Source organism: Berghia stephanieae, chromosome 4 (genome assembly GCF_034508935.2).
Source record: "Berghia stephanieae isolate SIO BIC M18660-M18661 chromosome 4, UCSD_Bste_1.3, whole genome shotgun sequence".
Taxonomy (NCBI): domain Eukaryota; kingdom Metazoa; phylum Mollusca; class Gastropoda; order Nudibranchia; family Aeolidiidae; genus Berghia; species Berghia stephanieae.
In genome coordinates this window covers 41,584,887-41,607,917 of record NC_088363.1, presented here as the reverse complement: position 1 = coordinate 41,607,917, position 23,031 = coordinate 41,584,887, and the positions used below count along the sequence as shown (strand labels likewise).

The following is a 23,031-nucleotide window of genomic DNA, read 5'->3' as shown; positions in this document are numbered from 1 at the left end:
CAATAGATTAAGAGAACCCAAACCGAGCAATTTGCGATAGACTAGCGTCCTGTCCTGTCCAAATGGTAGCAAGCAGCTGCTATTGTCCATTACACGCTATAGCAACTGGGATAAACTCTGGTTCCATGGGCGTAATAGCTATGAAGGACTACTTACTTAAAAAATAATTCATATTAATAACATTTTCATAACATACTTTTTATTTTTAAAGTTTTGGACCATATTGATCTATAGATATGTAAAGTACAATTTTTCTGACCAAAATTGAAGAAAAAAAGATGTCACATCACAGTACAGTGTAAGGAGGCTTATCTCGAAAGGTATGTAGTAGATGAAAAAATAATGACAGTTAATTTATGACTTAACAACACATACAGTACTTTAGATGTAAACAACCATCAACTGAAATTGAGTTTACATGGTCTGATTTAGTCTTCTCCTGGAAAATGATTGTCAAAAAAAAAATTGTATAAACAAATAAAAAATTAATTTAATTAATTAATAAATAAATAAATGAATAAATAAATAAATAAAATATTTTAATTTTTTTTTAAAAAGCATATAAATAAATTAAAAAATATAAAATTTTCTTGTTACTCATTTCACGCAAAAATTTGTCCTGAGGTCTATTTAAACAACAAAAAAAAGATGAGTTAATTCAAGCACCAGCCAATGTGCGTCACAGTAAAGGAAAACAATGAGCTAACAAAAGCTGTGCTCGAAAATGGTACATTCTGATAATTGACAAATGCTTTATCCATTCAGCTCATTTTCCAAATGCAGACAACAACCATAATATTATGAAAATGTTTTGCTTTTCATTGCATCTACTCTTTCGTGCTTTAAAAATACTAAATCACAAGTTACCTCCCTTGCCATCACTATTCATCCCCCAAGACCCGGATTGTTTGTTTTGTTTATAAGAGTTTTACGGCGCTTGCAACACATTAAGGTCATATCAGCGCCAGTAAAAAGTTCTAGAATTACAATTAAAGCATCCAAGAATAAGGCAGACAAAGGGGAATTGGTTCAAATAGGGAACCGATGTAGATTCCAAGAGCAGACTATCAGTGTATTTAGTTTGAGATCACCTAAATTCTCATCCAGACACAAGCACAGGTCCTCACTAAGAGGAATAAACTCACATGTTTACAAATCATATATAATACATAAACAAAACATAATACAGTGCATAACAGAGAGATGATTTACAAGGAAAAAAATATCATCTCCCAAAACTAACTAACATTTGACTGTTTTCCTCCCAGCCAGGACAAACCAAGTGATCTCATTCCAAGACAAAGACAGAGAGCATGTTGGAAAACAGACATAGGGGGATAGAAGACACAGTATGGACCTCCCTGCCCACTATGGGGGGTAAGGAACCCAACCCAGAAGACCCTGATTGCCTTTAGCAAAAATATATTGAAAGAATAAATTGACGTCACTCAGCTCATTTTTATTGCTTTTAGATTCTCACTAACTTCTATCAATCAGACTTTAAACATTTTGTGTGTTGGTACCTTATATATCCGGCTGGTGGATGTTGTGAATATATTATCTAAATGCATGACATCAATAGTAGTAGTAGCGTATGGCTACACCTCCAAAATTATTTCATCAACCAAGCTTCTAAAGTCTTCCAATGCCCTAAGGACGGTTTCGTAGCCACCTTCAAGTTTAGTGACTGGACAGTGGAGGACGATGTGACCGCTGGTCTCTGGGGCTGCCTGACATCAATCAAACATTTTTTAGAAAGGAAGAAAATACATAACAAGAACCTTCTGGGATGAGGCCAGCCCTTCTGAGACCAAGACTAAAACATTATAGAAGTTTTGCTCTTGCATCTTCAGACAATTTCAGCCCTGACATTACCTGGATTGTGGCATAAACATCCAGAAGTTTCTCCAGTCCCAGTTCTGCCTCCAGTTCCATACGAGATTGTTCCAGACGTCCAAACCGGTCAAAGTCCTGGTCCTCTGGTGCTTCGTCTCCAAACGTTGTCTCATCATCACTGTCTTCCTCTGGAATAAAATAGGAAAATTAATGGCACAAAGCAATCCTAAGATAAAAATTCAAAAACTGGCTAATAATAATAATATAACAATAATAATAATAATAATAATAATAATAATAATAATAATAATAATAATAATATACAATACTACTACTACTACTACTACCTACTACTAACTACTACTACTACACTACTACTACTACTACTACTACTACTACTACTACTACTACTACTACTACTATACTACTACTAACTAATAACAATAATAATAATAATAATAATAATAATAATAATAATAATAATAATAATAATAATAATAATAATAATAATAATAATAAAAATTAGTAGTAGTGATAATATAATAATAATAATAATAATAATAATAATAATAATAATAATAATAATAATAATAATAATAATAATAATAATAATAATAATAATAAAATTAATATAAACAATAATGATAATAATGATGATGATGGAGACAGAATCATCACATTGACTAATAAGTGCGGTGATGATGCTTTATAGCTTTGTCTTACCATTTTCAAGCAAAAGGGCTGCTGCCAGTTCTTGTTGTTCTTTGGCAATTTCATCACTTTCATCGCTATCGTCATTATTTTCAACACCATCATCATCCTCATTATCAAGACTTTTCCTTGGACTGTCGACGTGGTCCTTGTCCTGATCCCCATCATCTGCCACACCTTTGGACATTTTCCCTTTTTTCGTGGACATTTTCTTCTTGACTGTCGACTTGGACGTCAGATCAGAAGCATCTCCTGACAGTTTAAAATTAACTTTTTTCTCTGGAAGATAGAAAAAAAAGTCAATATCAGACACAGTTAAAAAGAAAAAAGAAAAGAAAACCCTTTCAAAATGAACAAAATCACAAAGGAACATTTGCTTGTGTTTGTGTTGGCTTGATGTCTAACTCTAGGATTTCTTTGGAAGACAGGGGAAACAGGAACAAAATATTCAATATCAGTGACAATAACCCCCCTCTGTCAAATTTTGGTGTGAAATGCAGAAAACGTTAACACACACATATTAAAGAGGGAAAATGAACAAAACCACAAAGAAGCATTTGATTGCATTTGCGATGGCCTAATGTCTTAGACAGGTATTGAAGAAAACTGAGACATTTGTAGACATTAATATTTTGGAATGCGAAATTTCCAGGTCCTTGTATTGATTGAGGCTAAAGGAGGAAATTCCTATTCTGATTCCAAAATGCGGATTTCTTCAGATCCCCGAGGAAAACCATCAGCACTTTATGATATTGTCACAGAGCAATGCCTTACCCACTCGGCCACTGGATGGAAACATTATAAACAATGGATGTTTTGGGTAAAAATCTTTCGTTGATGAAGGGTTTGTACCTGAAATATCCATTTGTTTGTACAGTTTCATACCTGCCAAACTACGCTGAAAAAACATAGGAGTCAAACTAAAAAAAACGAGGTGTCTGGGGAAAAAAAAAGGGGTAAACCTAAATTTGGACAGGAACGTCGAATTGTCAGGTGATGTGAAAACGAATCAAACTGGCGATCCAGTGAATGGCAATCTTACAAATATTTCCTTTCATTTCACTGATACTTTTATGAAAGTTGCCAAGCATCCCTTAATGAATATTTGAGTATCATCTAGCACCGCAAATTTTTAAAAGTTGCACTCACCAACATGAAAAATCAGTTTCACATTTTCGAATGTTTTAAAACTCAAAAAGGAGAAAAAAATCGGAGTAAATCTGATTTTATCGGGGTCCTTGGCAAGGTATGCTGTTTCCATATTGTTGTAGTGAATACGAACAGAGCCCAAGTCATGTATTCCTACCTTGTTCTCCCTCGTCTCCACTTTCCACTAGAATACTCTGCATGGTTTCCATCATACTTTGAATGTCATCGTCATCATCATCTTCTCCGACTACCTCTATATCATCATCATCCTCATCATCTTTGCCCTCTTCATCATCATCATCATCATCATCATCATCATCATCATCATCATCATCATCATTTTCAGGATCACTGAGGATGTACAAAAAGTCAGGAGTAAAAACGTGAAATTAAAAAATGGATTGGGGATATTAAACAACTTGAAAATTACTGGAAAGCACAACCTTTTCTAAAGACTGACATCATCAAAAATGTTGACAATGTGAATAGTTAATTCCACTCTTACGAATTGTTATTTAGACTGCTTAAACTACAACCCATAAACACTTCATTTGTTAATCAACTGCCTTCAATCTCAATGATTTATTAACGAAGTTAACAAAAAACCATTGCAGTTCAATGATCAGACATTTCAAGATTTGATTGTTGCATCAAAAAAGGGAGAGTGTTTAAAAATAACCCTTGTGACACTGTCACAATTTATTGTTAATTTATTTTTTAAAAATGTGTGTGTGCAAACATACCTTTAGCCAAAACTTTACATGAAAATTTTCAGATATCCAGAAATTTATTTAAGGTATGTAACCAAAACTAGGCAATAATAACAAATGATTACATTTTTTTTTTTACATCCAGTCATTGTAAATATTAAAACTATAGAATGTATATCATCCTTCTCCCCCCCCCCCCCCCCCCTCCCTAACCCCACTACACAGACAAACACACAAAGACTTACGATTCAGGCAGTTTGATTTCTTCCTCCTCAAAATCATCCTCTATGTCCTGTCAATAATAAATACAAATACATGTAGACGCATTGGTTATTTGTAGTGGACATAAGAAACATTTACATAGAGCATCAATTTTAAAGACAATCAATTCATATGTCATCTATATTTGTGGCTCTAAAAAAAAAGTAGTCCTTCAGAACCATAGGCCCATGGAGCCGGAGTTTATCCCGGTTTCTATAGCGTAAAACGGGCAATAGCACTTGCTTGCTACCCTTTGGATAGGACGCTAGTCGATCAAAAGTACTTTCCATATGATCTATCATACCCAGCTACCCAATCACTGCTAGGTGGACAGGGGGGGGGGGGGGGGCAGAAAAACCTCTCGACTGCATCAGAGACTGATCTCAGTCCCTTTACTTGTGAAGCGAGTGCTCTACCAACTGAGCAAACTACAAATATGAAACTTAAATTCTATCTTTTATGATAAAGAGTAAATACAATTTATGACATTGCAAAAAAAAAAAAAACCCCTCAAAGTTCATATTTCTTGTTATTCTAATTAAAAATTCCCTTTTCTATTTCAAACTCATCATGACTCAATACCGTTCTGAAATGGTTGGTTACATTTATTTTCGAAATAATGGAAAAAAAAAAAAACAAATAGAGAAAATCTTTCACTTTTGACATAATATGTCCAGAAAATTTTTGTTGTTGGTAGTAGCATTGTTAAATTATTAAAATGTGTTTGTTTTCAACACACAAATACAAATACACATAATATTACATAATCAAAGATAACCATAAATGTGACCCCTCACCTCAAAATGATATTATGTCGGGATGGTTAACTAATATGTGGAAAATTTTATTTACAGCTAGAAATATTAGACATGGGTTGAGTTTTATATATTTTATTGAGGAGAATGAATACAATATTATTGACCAGTTTAGCTTTAAATTGACTTTTTAACATCCAGTTCTTCCCAACAAAACACCATTTTGAGACGATGGATCACAAATACACACACACACACACACACACACACACACACACACACCTTCAAAGACAGACATAAAGACTTGTGATGGAATCAAATAAAGACAGTCTGGATATTGCCAGATTGCTTAATGTGACAACATCATCAAATCAAAACATACAGGAAATCCAACCCACCTCGTCTTGTATGGCGGACAGATCCAGACTGCGATGTCTTCGTATCGGAGATGGAGGAAATTCCCCACCCTCTGCTGCATCCTTGACCTCTGGTTTGATGGTACGGAACAGGTTGGCAAGGTCAGGCTCTGAACACGTTCTCAGCATCTGGAATTGTAAATATCCTTATATGTTGATAGAATACACATTGAGTGAAACCAAACAAATACAGTGTGAAATCCTGATAAAGCCAAGACAGCCAGACTAAAAAAAATATTTTTTAATTGAGCTTTATATAGCGCAATATCCACTAAATGTGCTCAAAGCGCTTCACAAGGGGTCCCTGGTCAACAGCAACATTTAACATGTAGGACAAGACATGATGCCTGTTAGGCGATATTACAATTTTTCGGACAAAGACAATACTGTTAATGGCCAGGTACTCATTTTACAACTGAGTACGGAGAGAGAATTGAGTAAAGAGCCTTTTCCAAGGACTCAACTATGCGCCGAGCGTGAGGCTTGAACCCAGGACCTTCCAATCTGAAAGCGAGTGTCATACCACTAGACCACATAGACGCAGTAGACATATTGGTTGAATTTAAGCAAGCTTGACTTAACCCATCATCAATGGAACACATGCAGATAAAGAACAGAAACTTTGGGACCAACGAGACGTGTTGACTTTAAGCAGGAATTGGCTCTAAGAGTGTTGAATTTATGCTGATTCCATTGTATTTTAATTATCACTTTAAATTTTACAATTTTACCCTCAAATATTCAACAATCTTTCAGTAAAAGAGTTAAACACATATCACATACAAAATGCATTATTATTTGATGATTTTTAAAATCATTATAAGCCAATTCTCATAGACAAATCATTATAAAGTAAAAAACAAAAACAAAAACAGAACAAAATTTTTAAAAACCAAAAAACCCTAAGAGCCAAACATGAAAGTGTAGAGATAGAAATGAAAAACAAAAAAAAAAAAAAACAAAAAAAAAAAATAACCCCAGCAAATCCAATATGGCTGCCATTCTCACCGTGACGTTGTCCATGTCAAACTGACCCGTGGATAGATGCATCTGGACACTCTTGGCACCATCCCTATAATGGGATTGAGGGTGGTTGTTGGGGATGGGTGGGGGCGAGGTAGGGGATGAACAAGACACGTTATATGACCTAGATAATATTAAGATAATATCAAAATATACAAAAACAGGAGGAAAAGAAAACACAAACATTTTTCTGTTTGTTCTATTGTAAAAAAAAACAAAAGTTGATGATCTTAAATTGAGTCTTTATACAGTGCATTATCTGCTAAACATGCTCAAAGCACTTTACAAGGGGTCCTTGGCTAACAGCAACACATAACATGTAGAACGAGACATGATGCCTGTTAGGCAATATTACAATTTTTTCCAACAGAGACAACGCTGTTAACGGCAAGGCATTCATTTTACACCGATTCGAAAGCGAGTGTCATACCACAAGACCACATCGCCGTACATAAGAGATGGGCAACTTGGACCAACCTTTAGTATGTTAAGCATGCCTTTTATTCATCTGATGTATGGAAGAAGCAAAAACTCTAAATTCATGGAAGGTCAATTTGTCTTTGAAGCATGTGACCAAATCCTGCCATTTTGACAAATGTGTTGAATTCAATAATCACCGTCACACCTGATTGAGGCCATGTGACAAAAATTGATGTGGTTTGTTGTTGTTATTGTTTTGTTTGTTTGTTTGTTTGTTTTTAAAGAAAAAAAGAAGAAGAATTCCCTTTATTCATCCCATAGGGGAAATTTATCTCTAGGGTCTATTCCAAGGGAAGACTGGAATAACCCAGGCATCAGCCGCAGTGCAGCACCGCAATTGAGCTAGGGCGAGGTGGCTTGCTCAAGGCTACACAGCGCAGCCGCAGGTGATCGAACTCAAGCACTTAAAAACAAAAGGAGTTTTCTTAGGTTAAGATGGACCCATAACAAGATCGGCTCCTATTGGCCAGGGTGTTGGAAAAAACTCAACATAATAATTATCATGATTTCCACATGGCCTTTGACATTTCCATGGAAAGATTTAACCGATGAGAAATAACAAATTGACAACAATCAAAGGTAAAAGAAAAACATTGATGGAGGTTTTACCTGATACTTTGTTTTCCTTTATCTCCATCAGCATCTGGCACAGACAGCTTTCCATCTGGATGGGGGAAAAATACATGAATATATGAAATATTTATTACATATATATATATATATATATATATATATATATATATATATATATATATATATATATATATATATATATATATATATATATATATATATATATATAAAACCCTTTAACTTATAAGAGGTTCATGAAGTTTTATATCACGATAAAACTGGTTAAATACTGGGTTGCTTTATAGCTAACTAACTTTCTCTCTCTCTCTCTCTCTCTCTCTCTCTTTCTCTCTCTCTCTCTCTCTCTCTCACTCTCTCTCAATCTATCCACTCCCCCCCCCTTTCTCTCTCTCTCTCTCTCTCTCTCTCTATCTCACTCACTCTTCATTGTTCTCTCTCTCTCTCTCTCTCTCTCTCTCTCTCTCTCTCTTATTTGATAAGTAGCCTCTTTTACGCTTTTCTGGGTTTAGAACTAAAAAGCCAAATGACGTCATCATGTCCTCTCCTGCACCAGTTATAACATGACACCAACCACCATTTCAAATTTTGTCAGAACAATCTTAGTACCACATTAAGACATTACTGATGTAATTTACACTTAGACATTTACAAAGTCATTTGTCATCTATAAAAAGACACAGAAACTCCCTTATATTCGCCGCTAAGCCATTTTCTTTTCCTCTCTTTTTTATCTATTTTTAGGCATTTTATGCAATTTAAAGTCAAAACTTCCAGTATATCCCTTTCCTTTCTCCTTTCCCACTCTCCCAAAATTATATATCCCAATAAAACTGGTATAGTAACCAACATGAATGTTATTTGATTCTACCTTTAAATTACATATGTAGTAAAAGAAAAATGTCAATTGGAATTCACATGCAAATCAAAAGTAAAAAAGAAAACATCTAAAATAGAGACAAGAAAGAAGAGAAAAATTAAAGAAAAAAGAAATAGAAAATTATTTTTGGCGATTAGTGGAATGCGTTTGTCACCGATTTTGTCCCTTGGTTGTGTCCAACACAGTGTATACTATTATAAGGACAACTTAGACGTAAACGACATTTCTCAAGGTGGTTTCTACAACTGTATGAAACTCACAAATCGTACCAACTCATCGGGATGCTTAAATGACCAGCTCCGTGTGTTTCTGTGTTTGTAATTATAATTTCGTCACTAATCAAGGGGCTGAATTAGGCAGCAAATTTATTCATTAAAATAAACACAAAAATATCCCAGCAAAACAAAATAAAATACATTAAAAACAGTACAACAAAAGGATGTGTGTGTATGTGTGTATGTGGTATTAGTTTGTGTGTGTTTTTGATTCTACCTTGTTGACCCGATTCTTTCTCTTTGCCTTTCTGTGATTTCATCAAAACCAAATGTTCCTCAAACTCTTTTTCCACTTTAAGTTGTTGAGTCTGAGATAGGCTTTGACTCTCCGACACTTCCACCAATACTCCCATGGTACGATTCGGTGCCTTGGCCAATGGCACTGGTCTAGACTCGCTGTCCTCCTGGCTTTCCTCTTCATCTTGTTTGGACGGTTTGCCATCTTCTGGCATGCTAAGGTCAAAGACGGATTCCTTGTCTTTGTCACCGGGTGATAAGGGAGAAATGACTGGCACAGTGAACGGTCTGTTGGCTGTGATGATACGGAGTAGTGGTGGTTGTCGCAGTTGTTGGAGTAGGTCACGGAGAAGAGAAGCAGTGCAAGATTTTGAGTATAAAAATGGTACAATAGAATCATTCAAAAAAAATAAATAAATAAAATAAAAAATAAATAAAAGGGGGTGGGGGGTCTGGGGTAAAGTAAGAGACTAGGAAAAGAACAAATATTTTACAGGTACACCATCACAATTACGACGTTGTCAAAGAAAAAAATATTCATTCAAATGAAACGAAACAAACAAAAATAAAGAGTAAACAAAATGATAAAACTTAATATAAAGAAAAAGTGAAAATAAGATATTTTTTATTGACTTGTAAAATTATATTAAAAAAAAAATAAAAGCACAAGGGCAAGGCAGAGATGTGGGTGTAAATCATTTTAAATTAGGACTATGTCAAATCAAAATCTTTAAAAAAAAGTAATTGATGAAAATGAAAATTACTTTAGCTAAAATTGATACAGAAAATTATTAAAAAATAGAAGGAAAAAGTGTTGGAATGCGGATGGACGAAATGTGCGCTGTCATTGTAATGACAGGTTCGAAGCAAAATGGTAAAAGAGAGAAAGAATAATTTTTAAAAAAAGAAAGATATACAGACGGAAAAAAAAGAAGCTATGAGTGGAAAGTTACCTGTGTCATCTCTGGACAAGACGATAGTTCCAGACCGTTCCGGACCCATTGGAATTGGTAATGGTCTCTTGGTCTGACCCGCTCCTGTCGAGGCTGTGTTGGAATTGCCGATGGTGATGGTCCCTTTCAGAGGTTTGGGATGGGGTGGGGGTGGTTTGGACATGGTGATGGTTTCACCGATACCGACTGGGGGTGGGGGTGGGGTGGACACGTCGGCTAGGGATGATTTGGAATCTGAAAAGGTGTAAAAAAAAAAATGATGAATTATTTATTTGTGGACAATTGAAATCTTTAAAAAACAATTGATATCCTATTTTTAAAATTATGTCCTTTCGCAACGACACCATTAGGTCCCGTTGCTTATGCATTCCATGAAGGAATATAGATAACCCATCAAACAAGATGTTTGATGTCAACAGGAATCACCCATGTTGTCCAAGTGAGAAAATTGGGGGTTAATAATCTTGCCCAAGGAAAAAAAATGAAAGTGCCTGAAGTGGGGCTCGAACCCGGGATCTTCCAGGCCACAGTGCAATGTCTTAACCCCTTGGCCACCTCGCCCCCTCTCCCCCTATTATAACTTATCTGTAAATACCTGAACATCAGGGTTTGAGAACATTGACATTAGATTAAGAAAAAAAAAATCAACAATATAAAAACACGAACAATTTGTTGTGATTCCCGATTGTAAGTAAACAATAGAAAGAAATATATTCCCCCCCCCCCTCCCAAAAAAAAACCAGAAAAAAAAAACAAAAAAACAAAAGAATACGAAACAGAAAATAAACTAAAATTACAAAAAACAAAAAAAAAAATAAAAAAATAAAAAAAAACTGCTAAACACATTCTAGCTAAAAATTTTGAATGGAAAACAGCAGAAGTGGGTTTAAAAAATTGATGGCACGATTTCAAATCTAAAGATGTGACAAGAAACCGAAACTGACCTGTGAGATTGACAGTGTCCTGGCAAATAGGCATTTTGTCCAAAGCCTTGACCACACCAGACCCATGTCCCCATCCCTTCCTGCAGGTGTCCTTCACCTCATTGTCTGCACGTGCCTCTTTATCACCGGAAATTTTGATGACCTGGTCTCTGGCAGACGTGGCTGTCACGTGATGGGAATCAAATTGGAATGGATGGATAAGGGCGTGGTCAAATGAAAAATAAAATGATGGATGTAAAAAGCTCAATTTAAAAAGTGAGTTTTAAAATAAATAAAATATAGGAAAAAAATTTTCTTGAAAAAATTAGTCTTTCTCGGCTGAGCTGCAATCTAAAGAAACAGAATTGATTCTGTGAGAGTAAATTCTGAAAACATTTCTGGATACTGAATACATACTCCGAGCTATCAGATTTAATTTGTTCGTTTGCTACAAACAAGTGGAAGAGCATGCACCTCAAAATCAAACAAAACATGATTTAAATTCGTCTTGGCTATATATAATTTTTCTTTTTTCTTTTGGTCTTACCATGTGATAAGGTAGCTACTGTATTATCCTCATTAAGCCCACTGAATTTAATAAGTGCGCAATCTACTATGCCAAAGGGGTGGCAATTGTTACTAAAGACACGTTCTCTTGAAGCCCAGGTCAAGTCAATACAAAATTCGAATTTAAGACAAATCAAAAGACTTTTCATAAAATCTGAATGGATTTGTTCAAAAGAAAAAAATTGTTTTCTTTCAAATTATCACAGTGAAAATAATGTGATGTTGATGTGAGTTGATAAAATTGGTTAGCCTGATTGTGGTACCAGCATGTACAGGATAAGAAAACCTCTAGCTTTTTCATAAAATTTGAGCATTTTTATGTTTTCCAATATCCATTACATGTACTCAAAGAACTTTACAAGGGGTCACTAGCCAAAGGCAACACTTTACATGAAGGACGAGACATGGCGCCTGTTAGGCAATATTACAATTTTCTTTACAAACAGAAATAACGTTGTTAACAGCCAGGTACTCATTTAACACTTGAGTATAGTGGGAGAATGTGAAAAAAGAGCCTTTTCCTAGGACTCAATTATGCACCACTCAAAGCAGGACTTGAACCCTGGACCTTCTGGTCCGAAGGCCAGTGTTATACCAGAAGACCACAAATCTGCATAAATTATATCATATCACAGACAAACATTGATGTAGCTTTCAGCTCTAATTGCTCCTTTTTATACTGAGTACAAAATGAAATTGTCAAACTGGATAAAGACATATAAAGTCAACTCTTCCTACCTTCCATCTGAGAGGCTGTCTGTTCTAAGGGGACATCACTCAGTCTTAAATTCTTCCCCTCTCCCCACCGAGATCTAGACGAGGCTGGTTCATCCTCTGATTCCTGCTGTCTGGCCAAATTGAGGGTGGGACTAGCCGGGGTCCCCCACTGTCGTCTGATGGGATCCTCCTCGTCCGGACCTCTGAGTGCCGGTGAGGCAGGGGCACCCCATTTGCCACGAGAGGGACCCTTCAGGGAAAAATAATAACATGCCAATAACTAACTCAATTATTTCTCTCTACAGATTTCTATTATAAATTCAAACAATGACCACCAATGAAAACAAATTTGATACACTGTAATCTACAATAAGTTGACCCCCATTGAACAAAAAACAAAAACAAAAAAAAAAACAATTATCAGATAAGGGGGCAGTGTGGCTCAGCGGTACGGTCTATGCTTTGTATCCAAAAGGTACCGGGTTCGACTACCCACCTCGTTGTGTGGCCTTGAGCAAGCCACTTCGCCCTAGCTCACTTTGTGGCGCTGCACTGCGGCTCACACCTGGGTTATTACAGCCTTCCTTTGGAATAGACCCTAAAGACAAATTTCCCCCTATGGGATGAATAAAGGGAATTTTATTTATTACTGAATAAATTTGAGAAATAATTATATGGGATTAGAAAATGAAAATTAAAAAAGGATGCATTGATGAAAACCGACATGACAAGATTCCATTGTATCCATGTGCCCCCCCCCCCCCCCCCCCCCCCCCACACGCACACACACACAGACACACTCCCTCTACATTTCCAACCCCTCTCCTTTCCCCACCATTACCTTTTCATTGAGTTTTTTCAGGATACTGTCTTTCTTCTTCTGTTGGGCCGTTCTGAGGAAAAAACATAAACAAAACATTTTAAAATGTCAATGGGCCTCTAGAGTGGTTATAATATGAGTCGCAATCACTCACTTTATTTTTCTTTCCATTTTATTGGCTCATTTAGGCACCTCTAGCTGTTAAATTTACCTACGTTACTGGTATATAAAGACAAATGAAAAGGTAAAAATGGGAAGGCTTCGGATAGAATCAGGACAGACAATGGACGTTTCGGGTACAAACCCTTTGTGTTCAAAACAATAAACCAATATTCCTTTGTTTATTGTTTTGCTGATGAAAGGGTTTGTACCTGAAACGTCCATTGTCTGTGCTGTTCCCGTCAAAAGCCTTTTAATTTTCACTTTTTCTTTAGTATTTCCACGATCTCAGGCTTCAGGCAGCACCCTCTGCTCATTACTGGTATAAAAAGAGAAATTTGATGTCAGAACACCTTATTATGAAATGTGGATGTAGAATACAGGGGTTCATTTGTCACTTACTTTGGTCTTTCATCTCCATCCTCTGTACTGGACATCACACTGGCACCAATTTGTTGCATGGCATTGGTCAACGGAACAGCTGGTCTGGTTACACAGATGGACACAAACACACAAATGAATTTGGTAAGGGGTCATGGTGAAGTATGATGAAAAAAAAATAAATGAAAAAGTAGTCCTTCAGAGCCATTGGACCCATGGAGCCAGAATCTATCCCTGTTGCTACAGCGTGAACGGACAATAGCAGTTACTTTCTACCCTTTCTACCCGCTAGTCTATAACAAAGTGCTTTCAGCCAGATCTAACAGACACAGCTACCTGATCACTGCTGGGTTGACAAGGGGGGAGGGGGGGGGGGGGCTCAGAAAAGAATCTCGACTTCACCAGGGATTGATTTCAGCCCCTTTGCATGTGAAGCGAGTTCTCTAACAACTGAGCTATCGGGACCCCTGACAGAATTATATGGACTTACAGAATAATGTTTAAAACTTTTGTAACAAATAAACAAAATAAATGACAGAATAACATCCAAGTCAGCCTCGATAAAAAATTAACACACATACACATATAAAAAACAAATGCACACAGACACCTAACCACATACACAAGCAAACACAAACACAAACACACATACACTTTATAAAAGGTCGATTTTACATGTCCTTAAAATTGTCCACACATCATCATCATGGCTTTTCCTTCCTGCATGTGGCCTCCTCAACTGCCAATCGAAACAAGCTTCTGTCCTTTGTCATCCTTCCACATTCAGTCAATGGCTTATTCATCCATTTGCTTATGTCTTGTGACCATCTTTTTCTTGGTCTCCCTCTCCCTCTTTTACCCTCCACAATACCCTCTAGAATTTTTTTATAAAAGGTTTCGTATCTCTTGATATGTCCAAAAAAGGCAAGTTTTAGTTTCTGTATCATCTTGATGAGATATGACTCCCAAATGCCCAGGGACTCTTTCACATTTTTGTTAGTTTCCACACATACAGACACATGAACATTTCTATCCATGTTACACTACAATCCATCACTAGCAACTAAGGATGGATCTCTACCATCAATAATGTGAGGTCAACATCAAATGACTTACGGTTTGTTTTGGTCTTTGAGCAGGGGTTCTTTCTCTGCCTTCTCTGAGGCCCCTATGGCATGGAGGGCCCCGGTGATGGGGACGGCTGGAGAAGCGGCCACCACCGGTTGACCAGGGGATATTCCACGCTGAAAGAATTAGAATTGAGTGGAGGATTGGGAAGGGGAAGGCGTGTAGATAAATTTGATGTTAAAATTTGATGATTTTGTGGATGATACAAATTAATTGTCAAACAAAAAAAATTTAATTCTACTTTTTAAAAAGTTTGACTTGAAAACATTCTGCATTATCAGATTCATATCTAATCGTTGGTTATGGTTAAATCTCAGTCATTTTAATCAATTTTAAAACATCATGAATTGTAAAAATATTTATATGATTTGTTACTTCAATTCAATATCATTCTTCGCATTTTTACACAGTTAATTTCTTTATTTCTTTTTTCTTTTGGAGATTAAAACAAATATTCGATTCGGAGTAATCCATCAAACAAAAACATTTTAAAACTTTTTTGATATCTAGATAAAAATAAATTCCAGACGTCCAATTTTATGCTGTATTAACAAAGTTTTGTCATTTTGAAATCAAAAGCCATCAGCACATGATTATAGCAAACAGGACTTGTAAGAAAATAATCTGGTGAATGAGACATGGATGAAATAAATCAGTGACCTCTCCAACAACAACATTACCACAATATCGGCAACTACCATAATTTAGTCTCGAAAATTTTTTTTAACGTCAACAGTACAATGGATGATTTCATTATTGTCTCATTAATAAAAAAAAAATTAATTAAATTTCTATAATACTGCCTTGATGCACACATCTTATAAGTCTAATAAATAAAAGCTTATTTATAATTAGCACTTAATAATTTAACATGATTCAAACAATATAGAAGAATTGTAAGCAAAACACTTCAAGAAGTGACTTTTGTGGGCAAGTTTTAAATGCAAAGAAAAATTCCTAACAAGATAATAATCCTACTTTGATAAGTTCAGCTCTCTGTTTTTCCAATTCGTTTTTCTTTCTCTCTGCCCATTGCTCCGCCTGATTCTAGACGTTTAAAATAAAAACAAGAAATACAAAATGTGATTGGTCTATTCTACAGTGACGTCCTTACAAATCTAATAGGCTATCTAAAGTCAGTATACAGATCAAATGAACTATGTTCAAAGATAAAAAATATAGACTGGTTTATATTTTTTCAAAAAGCAAATATATAGTAAAAATAAAGCTATTAAATAAATTTGGTGATTTGTAACATGTAGAGATTGCAGTAGGAGACAGTCAAGATACAAAACCAAAAATTTGTCTTGGGTCAAAAATTGACTTGTGTCAAAATTACACATTATAGAAATCAAATGGGTTGGTGAAAACACAATTAAAAAAAAAAAAACCCATCAAATTCTGAAGAATATTGAGTATATATAGACACAAAATAATATGTGAGGCTGGCTGAGAAAACCCTGAAGGTTGTGGCAAGCTTCGATTCGAGATATGAGCCAAAATCGTAGAAAAAGTGAATTTCTAACAAAGTTTTTATTTTTGTGAATAATGCTTCTTAAACCATTTAAGAATCGATTCATGATTGTATTAAAGCTTGAAAATGTCAATTGCAAAATTCGGATTAAATAGCTAGATTTTTGCAGTTAAACTGAAAGTGGTAAATGATCACAAAGATGTTGTCGCACCGCTTGCATACATAACTCAATTTATGAAATTTGGTCAACCTTCCGGGTTCTCGCAGCCAGCCACAATTTATATTAAGACCATAAAAAAGTGCCCAGCATTGTGCAATGTAAATGACTAATTTTATCTATGACAGTCTACACAAATTACAAAATAAAATTCTTACTTTCAAAGCCTCCACTTTTTTCTTTCTGCTCTCTGCATCTTCAGACTGTGAAACAAAAAAAAACAAACAAACAAACAAATAATGACATCCCATTATTCAATATAACACAGTCCCACAATACATTAATTTGTGTTATGGAATTAAATTGTAAACATCATTTTTTCAAATCCATGATAAAAAAACAATCTTTTTTTAATTAAAAAAAAATGAAATAACGGGATTAATCAAGAAAGTCACTTGTACCAACTGGTCATTTTCCCATACCAATTCCTGGTCTTGCCTTCTTTTCCAATAAATGAATAATATGAACATTTATATCACATTTCCACAAATTCATCATGCTCAGTTCAGAACACAATAAGTAGTTAGTTATTCAGAGCTATAAAGCCCATGGAGCGGAAATTTATCCCAGATTCTATAGTAGGAAATTGACAACAGCAACTGCTTACTATCCTTTGGATAGGACACTAGTCTATTGCAAAGTATTTGTCACCAGATCTAGTCGACCCAGCTACCCAATCATTGCTGTGTGGACAGGGGGGTCTGAAAAAATCTCAACTTCACTTGGAATTGATCTCAGTAATGTTGCGTGTGAGGAAAGTGCTCAACCAACTGAGCTATCAGGAGTCCCTCAGAACACATAACAATGCGTCAATTCTGAATCAATTTTATATCTGTTTCTAAAAGAATATGTGAGGCACGTTCTGTTGATTTGGGTGATTGATCAAGTGGGCAACGCTTTCCATGGAACCATAGAATACCCATCAATAGTGTAACAGTAGTGGTAGTACCAATCTGCAGAATGAGTAACACTTGATGGCTTGTTATTCATTTTGTGGATCCATTCATTCGGTAATATAACAACTACTACTACTACTACTACTACAACTACTACTACTACTACTTCTACTACTACTACTTCTACTACAACTACTACTATTACTACTACTATCATCACCACAACTACTACTGGATTGTTGAACATTCCGTGGATCTGTGAAATTTGAGACAATGTAGACACATTTCCTGGACACGTCTGGATACTTACAGGATCTGGACTAGCCACCATTCTTGCCCGTCCTATATTGTGTCTGTCCTTCATGTTTTGTATTCGAATTTGACGCAGTTTTTCTAGATATTCCTGCAATATTCAAGAAACAATAAAAATTAATAATAAAATACACATCACAAACAGACATCGTGAATCACATGTGAAGGAATACATTAGTTTTCATTTTAGAGGGTTTGTATAAGAATTAGATGACTATAAAAAAAATTGCGTTGAAATGTGACTCATTATTTCACATTTAGAATTCATACACATTAAAATGATAAGCTCAACTGTTGGCAACAACTCAAATAACAACCATTAAACACTACAAGCAACAGTAAATCAATTCTACTCACTTGTTCTTCTCTGTTCCTTGCTAATGCACCACCACCACCACCACCACCACCACCTCCACCTCCACCACCACCACCACCACCACCACCAGCCCAACCACCTCTTCCCCCTCTTCCACCTGGACTAGGTCCTCTGTCTGTAAAAAACAAAACAAAATAATATAAGATGACAAAAAGTCAAAGCTGAAAAGTAAAGATCATATTTTATTTGGCAGACAACGAGTGTACTATTTTATACAATTATAAATGAATGTTTTTAGTAAGTTGTATTAATACATGCAATCTTACTTCATCTCGTCTTAGTGCCAGCATTGTGACAGGTTCAAATGGTAAATTTTCAAGTTCTCATGACAACAACTGACTTTTTCTCCATAACAGAAATATCTTAAGACCAATATGTGACTTAACGTGTCAAATCAGTATTAAGTACTGGCTGAATTGGACTATGAAAATTGAGTTTAGAATATAAATGATAAAAAAATGAAATCTTTGATTGTTTTGATATGTAATAAAATGTAATAATAATAATAATAATAATAATAATAATAATAATAATAATAATAATAATAATAATATAATAATAATAATAATAATAATAATAATAATAATTAATAATAATAATAATAATAATAATAATAATAATAATAATAATAATAATAATAATAATAATAATAATAATAATAATAATAATAAAATGCGATTATATAGCGCATATTCCTAGTGAAGGACTCTATGCACTTTACAATAAAATCTTGAGAATAAAAAAGAAACATGAAACCTAATAAATGTATTTATTCTCCCAATGACCACGACCAGACCTTAATCCCCACCCATATTCCAGTAATTGATAGTCACGCCAAATCCAAATTATTGTCAGCCCCACAAAACGCTTCAACAATGTTAGCATTTTACTGCGTAATAAAACAGCTTCCATTTAAAGAGAGAGTATCTGTTAAAAGTTACAACACCTGAATAAGCTATAGCTCAATGGCCTTATATTTTTAAATATATTCTATAAAAGTAAGAGAAGAATATTTTTTTTTTAATGTCCTCTAACAAGATGTGTTGATTGATTTGAGAAACTACTTGATGACTAAATAGATTATTTCAAAATACAAACAAACTCACTCGGTGCGGGCACGGGTGTTCTTTGACCAGCAGATGATGGGCGATACTAGAGACAAATAAAAACATTTTGTAACAAATAAAATACAAAATACATAGATAATGTGCGCGTAGCTAAGAAACTCTCAACATTGTCATCCGGAAGTATCAAGGATCAATACTCAAAACTATATGTAACCTTGAACGATTATAGTCTGATTAATATAGTTTAGAGAGAATTACTCATAAACATGGATGACAAAAAACAATAACAAAGACCTGAGTGACATCAATTTCGTTCAATCTATATTGATAAATATTATTGACAACTATTCTCAATGACAGAAATCAAGAGGTTTGCCGATGTAGTCAACTGGAATGTATTGTTCATGAATATCAAAATCTACAACCTAGACTTACTCCAAAGATGTCATGCTGAGCTCTTTTCTTGTTCAACAAGGCTGCCTTTTGTCTCTCATAATAATCTTCCACAACCCTTGCTCTCTGGGCTGCTTGGGCACCGAGTTGCCTGAGAAAAAAAATTGAGGTAAAGTTGGATGAAAACAATCGTATATGAGCGTAACACCGACATCAAGGCCACAGATCATTCATTTATACTGGCAAAATACACCAAAGATTTATTGAGTGTTGTTCAATTTGCCAGAGCAGAGAAGAATTTCATTATAAATGTCTGGTATTCAGACTTAAAACGATTTTTCCTGATTTCTTATTGCAACGTTCAAAATTTGAAGAATGGTTACAATCAATAATGATCTATGTTTTATAGGGAAAACTCATTCACATAATCAAATGTGGACAAAATTGATTAATCAGTTTCACGTTTATTTTTTCAATGGTTATTCAGCTAAGTAGACAATAATAGGATGAGAGAGTCGATATAATCCAAATACAAGGAAATTACAAGAGATTTGACAATTCAAAAAGTTCTTCTCGATGAATAAAATCTTCGTTGATCCTTTGTCAAAAAAAAAACAAACCCAAAACAAATTGGTTCTAACAAATCATAAAATCATGACTTTCAGACAAAATAAAAATTCTATATTATTTCCAAACTAATATAATATTGATCCGTAGATTGCTATCCAGGGCAATCTACCTGAAAAACATTTGTAGTTTTTGGTGTTAATAGAAGATTTACAGCAGTTCTGGCAAGCGTATCACAACGTAAGATTGGGTTTGAGTCTGTTGTGAAAAATGTATGAGACTTAAGACTCCCGTTTATCAATTGTTAATTCAAAAAAATTAAAAGCAATAATTAGTCATCAACTGTCTATCTACCATTCGATATGTCTGACTTACAATATAGGACTTTTACTGTTCTAGAGTTTAAACTAAATTTGTAAAATAGTAGCAAAAACAACATATTTAATAAAAACAATCTATAGAACGAAAATTAAAATATAGTTTAATGATAAAACAGAACAAGATTTTTTAAAAAGTATACATGAATTACAATGACTATTAATAGTATTTTTTTAAGCATTAAAAATTTTGGTTAGTTATGACTGAGTTGGTTACTATGAGTGGAACATTCTAGTAAAAAGTTGAAGACAATGTTAATATCACCAATAAAGTAACTGGAAATCAACATTAAAAGATTGAATACTTGACACAGGAAGCAACCAACAACACACAACAGACATCTACAACAAAAATAACACAATGAGGTAATAATATCAGTGCTAGGATGGCCCAGAAGGCACGTTTTCAGTTCAGCTCTCGCAAACGAATCCTATTACCATTTCATGTTGTTTTAATTGTTTGCTGTGGGAGACTTTAGAGTTGAAGTGTTCCCTGTTATTGTTTTGTATTTTTGTTTGTTTTGTTTTTGTCTTTTTTTGACATGGTTCTATTCATTTTCGATCAATACATTATGTAAATAATTTAGTAAGTTCATGCAATGTATCGTATCTTAATCTTCTTCTCTTTTCAAAATAACACAATTACTACAAGGTGTCATATTGATAATTTACTATGTTTTTGTTAATCTAATGTGAACAATTCATTATAGCATTCTGCAAATTATTAAACATTTAAAAAAAATCTGTATCAAAACATTTAGTCATCAATCGGTGTTGAGATGACACAAAAAGATACAACATCATTACCATGATTACCATGTGTATGACATATTTAGCCTTTCATAAAATCCTGACACAGCTAAATATTAATGACTTTCGGGTAGAGTTTTATTTCTTTGTGTACTTATATTGATTCAGCACAACGATGTAAGTACAACTATTAACAAAGATTAAACATTAAATCACACATACCTCCAGCAGAAATGATTGTTGGGCCTAAAAATCATTACAGTATTCTTAAGCATCAGACAATTACAACAACTCACGATGGGCATAAATTCATCATTATAATCTTGTACAACATTAGTGTTTTTTAAAGAGCAATTTTAGCCTCAAAAGATCCGAAATCCTCTCAAAATGTTATCAATGTATCTAAAATAGTGATTCAGAAAATATGTCATTTGCAAAATAGTGATAGTAACTCAATTGTCAATACTGGAACCCACTTTTTTTTTTAAATCACTCTCGCTCGAAGGAAGAAGAATATTGTTACGTCAGAGAATGATTCTAATGATGAATTTGGCTGGAATTAAAAGTTGTATTGACATTTTTAGAAAATCAAAAATAGTCTTGTTAGACACATTCAAATGGATTACACACTAATATATGAAATGAAACGAAATAAAGATGAAATATAAAGATATCAGAAAGAGTATAACTTGTCAAAAGCTGCAAAAAAGTGAATCATTCAAAGTTACAAGCTGCTAATTCTATTGCTATCAGAAATAATGAGAAGTTATTGGAATAAATAGAATCTTGTATAGTTGGTCAGAAAAGAGCTGGACTTCTGAGTTTTAATTTCTTTTTCAGCGTAAAAAAAAGCTACACAAAAAAAAAAAAAAACAATAACAAAAAAAAAAATAACACGAACCAAAAAAAAAAAAAAAAATTAATAACAGCTAGATCTAATAAACTGGACAGAATGAAAAGTCTTAACTGAAAGAGATGTGGCATATTAGAGGAAGATCTTATAACGAAATTTGTGGATAAATATTGGATAGTGACAGGGCTGGATTTAAATATCAATATCGAGTTATTGAGGTGGATGAATGATTGTGTGGATATAAAAGTGTTGTGTGTTATTTACTCTGATTGTTCCACTGTTAATTGTGTAGGATTTCTATCTTTGTATTAAATTCAAGTTGATCTATTCAGAATTGAGTATTAAGTACTGTCGATGCACATAAAATTTTAAAAATAAATTAATATTAAAAATGAAAAAAACAAACAAACAAAAAACATATTTGTTTTGTTGATTTTCGAACCTTTATAATATTTTACGACTGTAATTTTACGAGTTGAGTTGTTCTGGATAAAAAACTTACTCAAAATATTTCAATTGCTGAGACTAGCCTACTCTGGAACGAAAACAAAAAACTTCAGTAAAGTAATTGTAAAAGAAATAAAATAATTAAATATTAAGGCCTACATGTAAATAAAATTGTTTGAATAAAAAAAAAAAATCTATTGTAAATCAATTATGAAAAAAATGAGAAATTAAAATTAGTATTTCACTTATGAAGGCTATGTATCATGACGTCATCAAACTTACTGTCCATTGAGTAATATTTAGGCCTAATTCCTAATTCTGCCCTGTAGG

General features: G+C 34.2%; 1 protein-coding gene across 7 annotated transcripts in view; it reads right to left on the bottom strand.

Moving 5' to 3' along the window:
* LOC144970595 (serine/threonine-protein kinase Nek1-like) overlaps nucleotides 1-23,031 on the bottom strand; it is a 45,324-nt gene that overhangs the window by 3,126 nt on the left and 19,167 nt on the right. For 6 of the 7 annotated variants that reach the window (XM_078910381.1, XM_078910377.1, XM_078910378.1 and 3 more), the window contains exons 23-42: nucleotides 19,750-19,858; nucleotides 19,354-19,399; nucleotides 18,229-18,362; nucleotides 17,870-17,962; nucleotides 16,822-16,866; nucleotides 15,951-16,019; nucleotides 14,961-15,088; nucleotides 13,866-13,949; nucleotides 13,326-13,377; nucleotides 12,506-12,734; nucleotides 11,222-11,383; nucleotides 10,278-10,511; nucleotides 9,305-9,619; nucleotides 7,951-8,005; nucleotides 6,847-6,910; nucleotides 5,821-5,967; nucleotides 4,652-4,698; nucleotides 3,854-4,047; nucleotides 2,560-2,826; nucleotides 1,876-2,024 (exon numbers count right to left, since the gene is read on the bottom strand). In XM_078910381.1, coding sequence (XP_078766507.1) covers nucleotides 1,876-2,024; nucleotides 2,560-2,826; nucleotides 3,854-4,047; nucleotides 4,652-4,698; nucleotides 5,821-5,967; nucleotides 6,847-6,910; nucleotides 7,951-8,005; nucleotides 9,305-9,619; nucleotides 10,278-10,511; nucleotides 11,222-11,383; nucleotides 12,506-12,734; nucleotides 13,326-13,377; nucleotides 13,866-13,949; nucleotides 14,961-15,088; nucleotides 15,951-16,019; nucleotides 16,822-16,866; nucleotides 17,870-17,962; nucleotides 18,229-18,362; nucleotides 19,354-19,399; nucleotides 19,750-19,858 — 2,623 coding nt within the window. The remainder of the gene's footprint in view (nucleotides 1-1,875; nucleotides 2,025-2,559; nucleotides 2,827-3,853; nucleotides 4,048-4,651; nucleotides 4,699-5,820; nucleotides 5,968-6,846; nucleotides 6,911-7,950; nucleotides 8,006-9,304; nucleotides 9,620-10,277; nucleotides 10,512-11,221; nucleotides 11,384-12,505; nucleotides 12,735-13,325; nucleotides 13,378-13,865; nucleotides 13,950-14,960; nucleotides 15,089-15,950; nucleotides 16,020-16,821; nucleotides 16,867-17,869; nucleotides 17,963-18,228; nucleotides 18,363-19,353; nucleotides 19,400-19,749; nucleotides 19,859-23,031) is intronic. The other variant, XM_078910382.1, reaches the window with a different exon arrangement.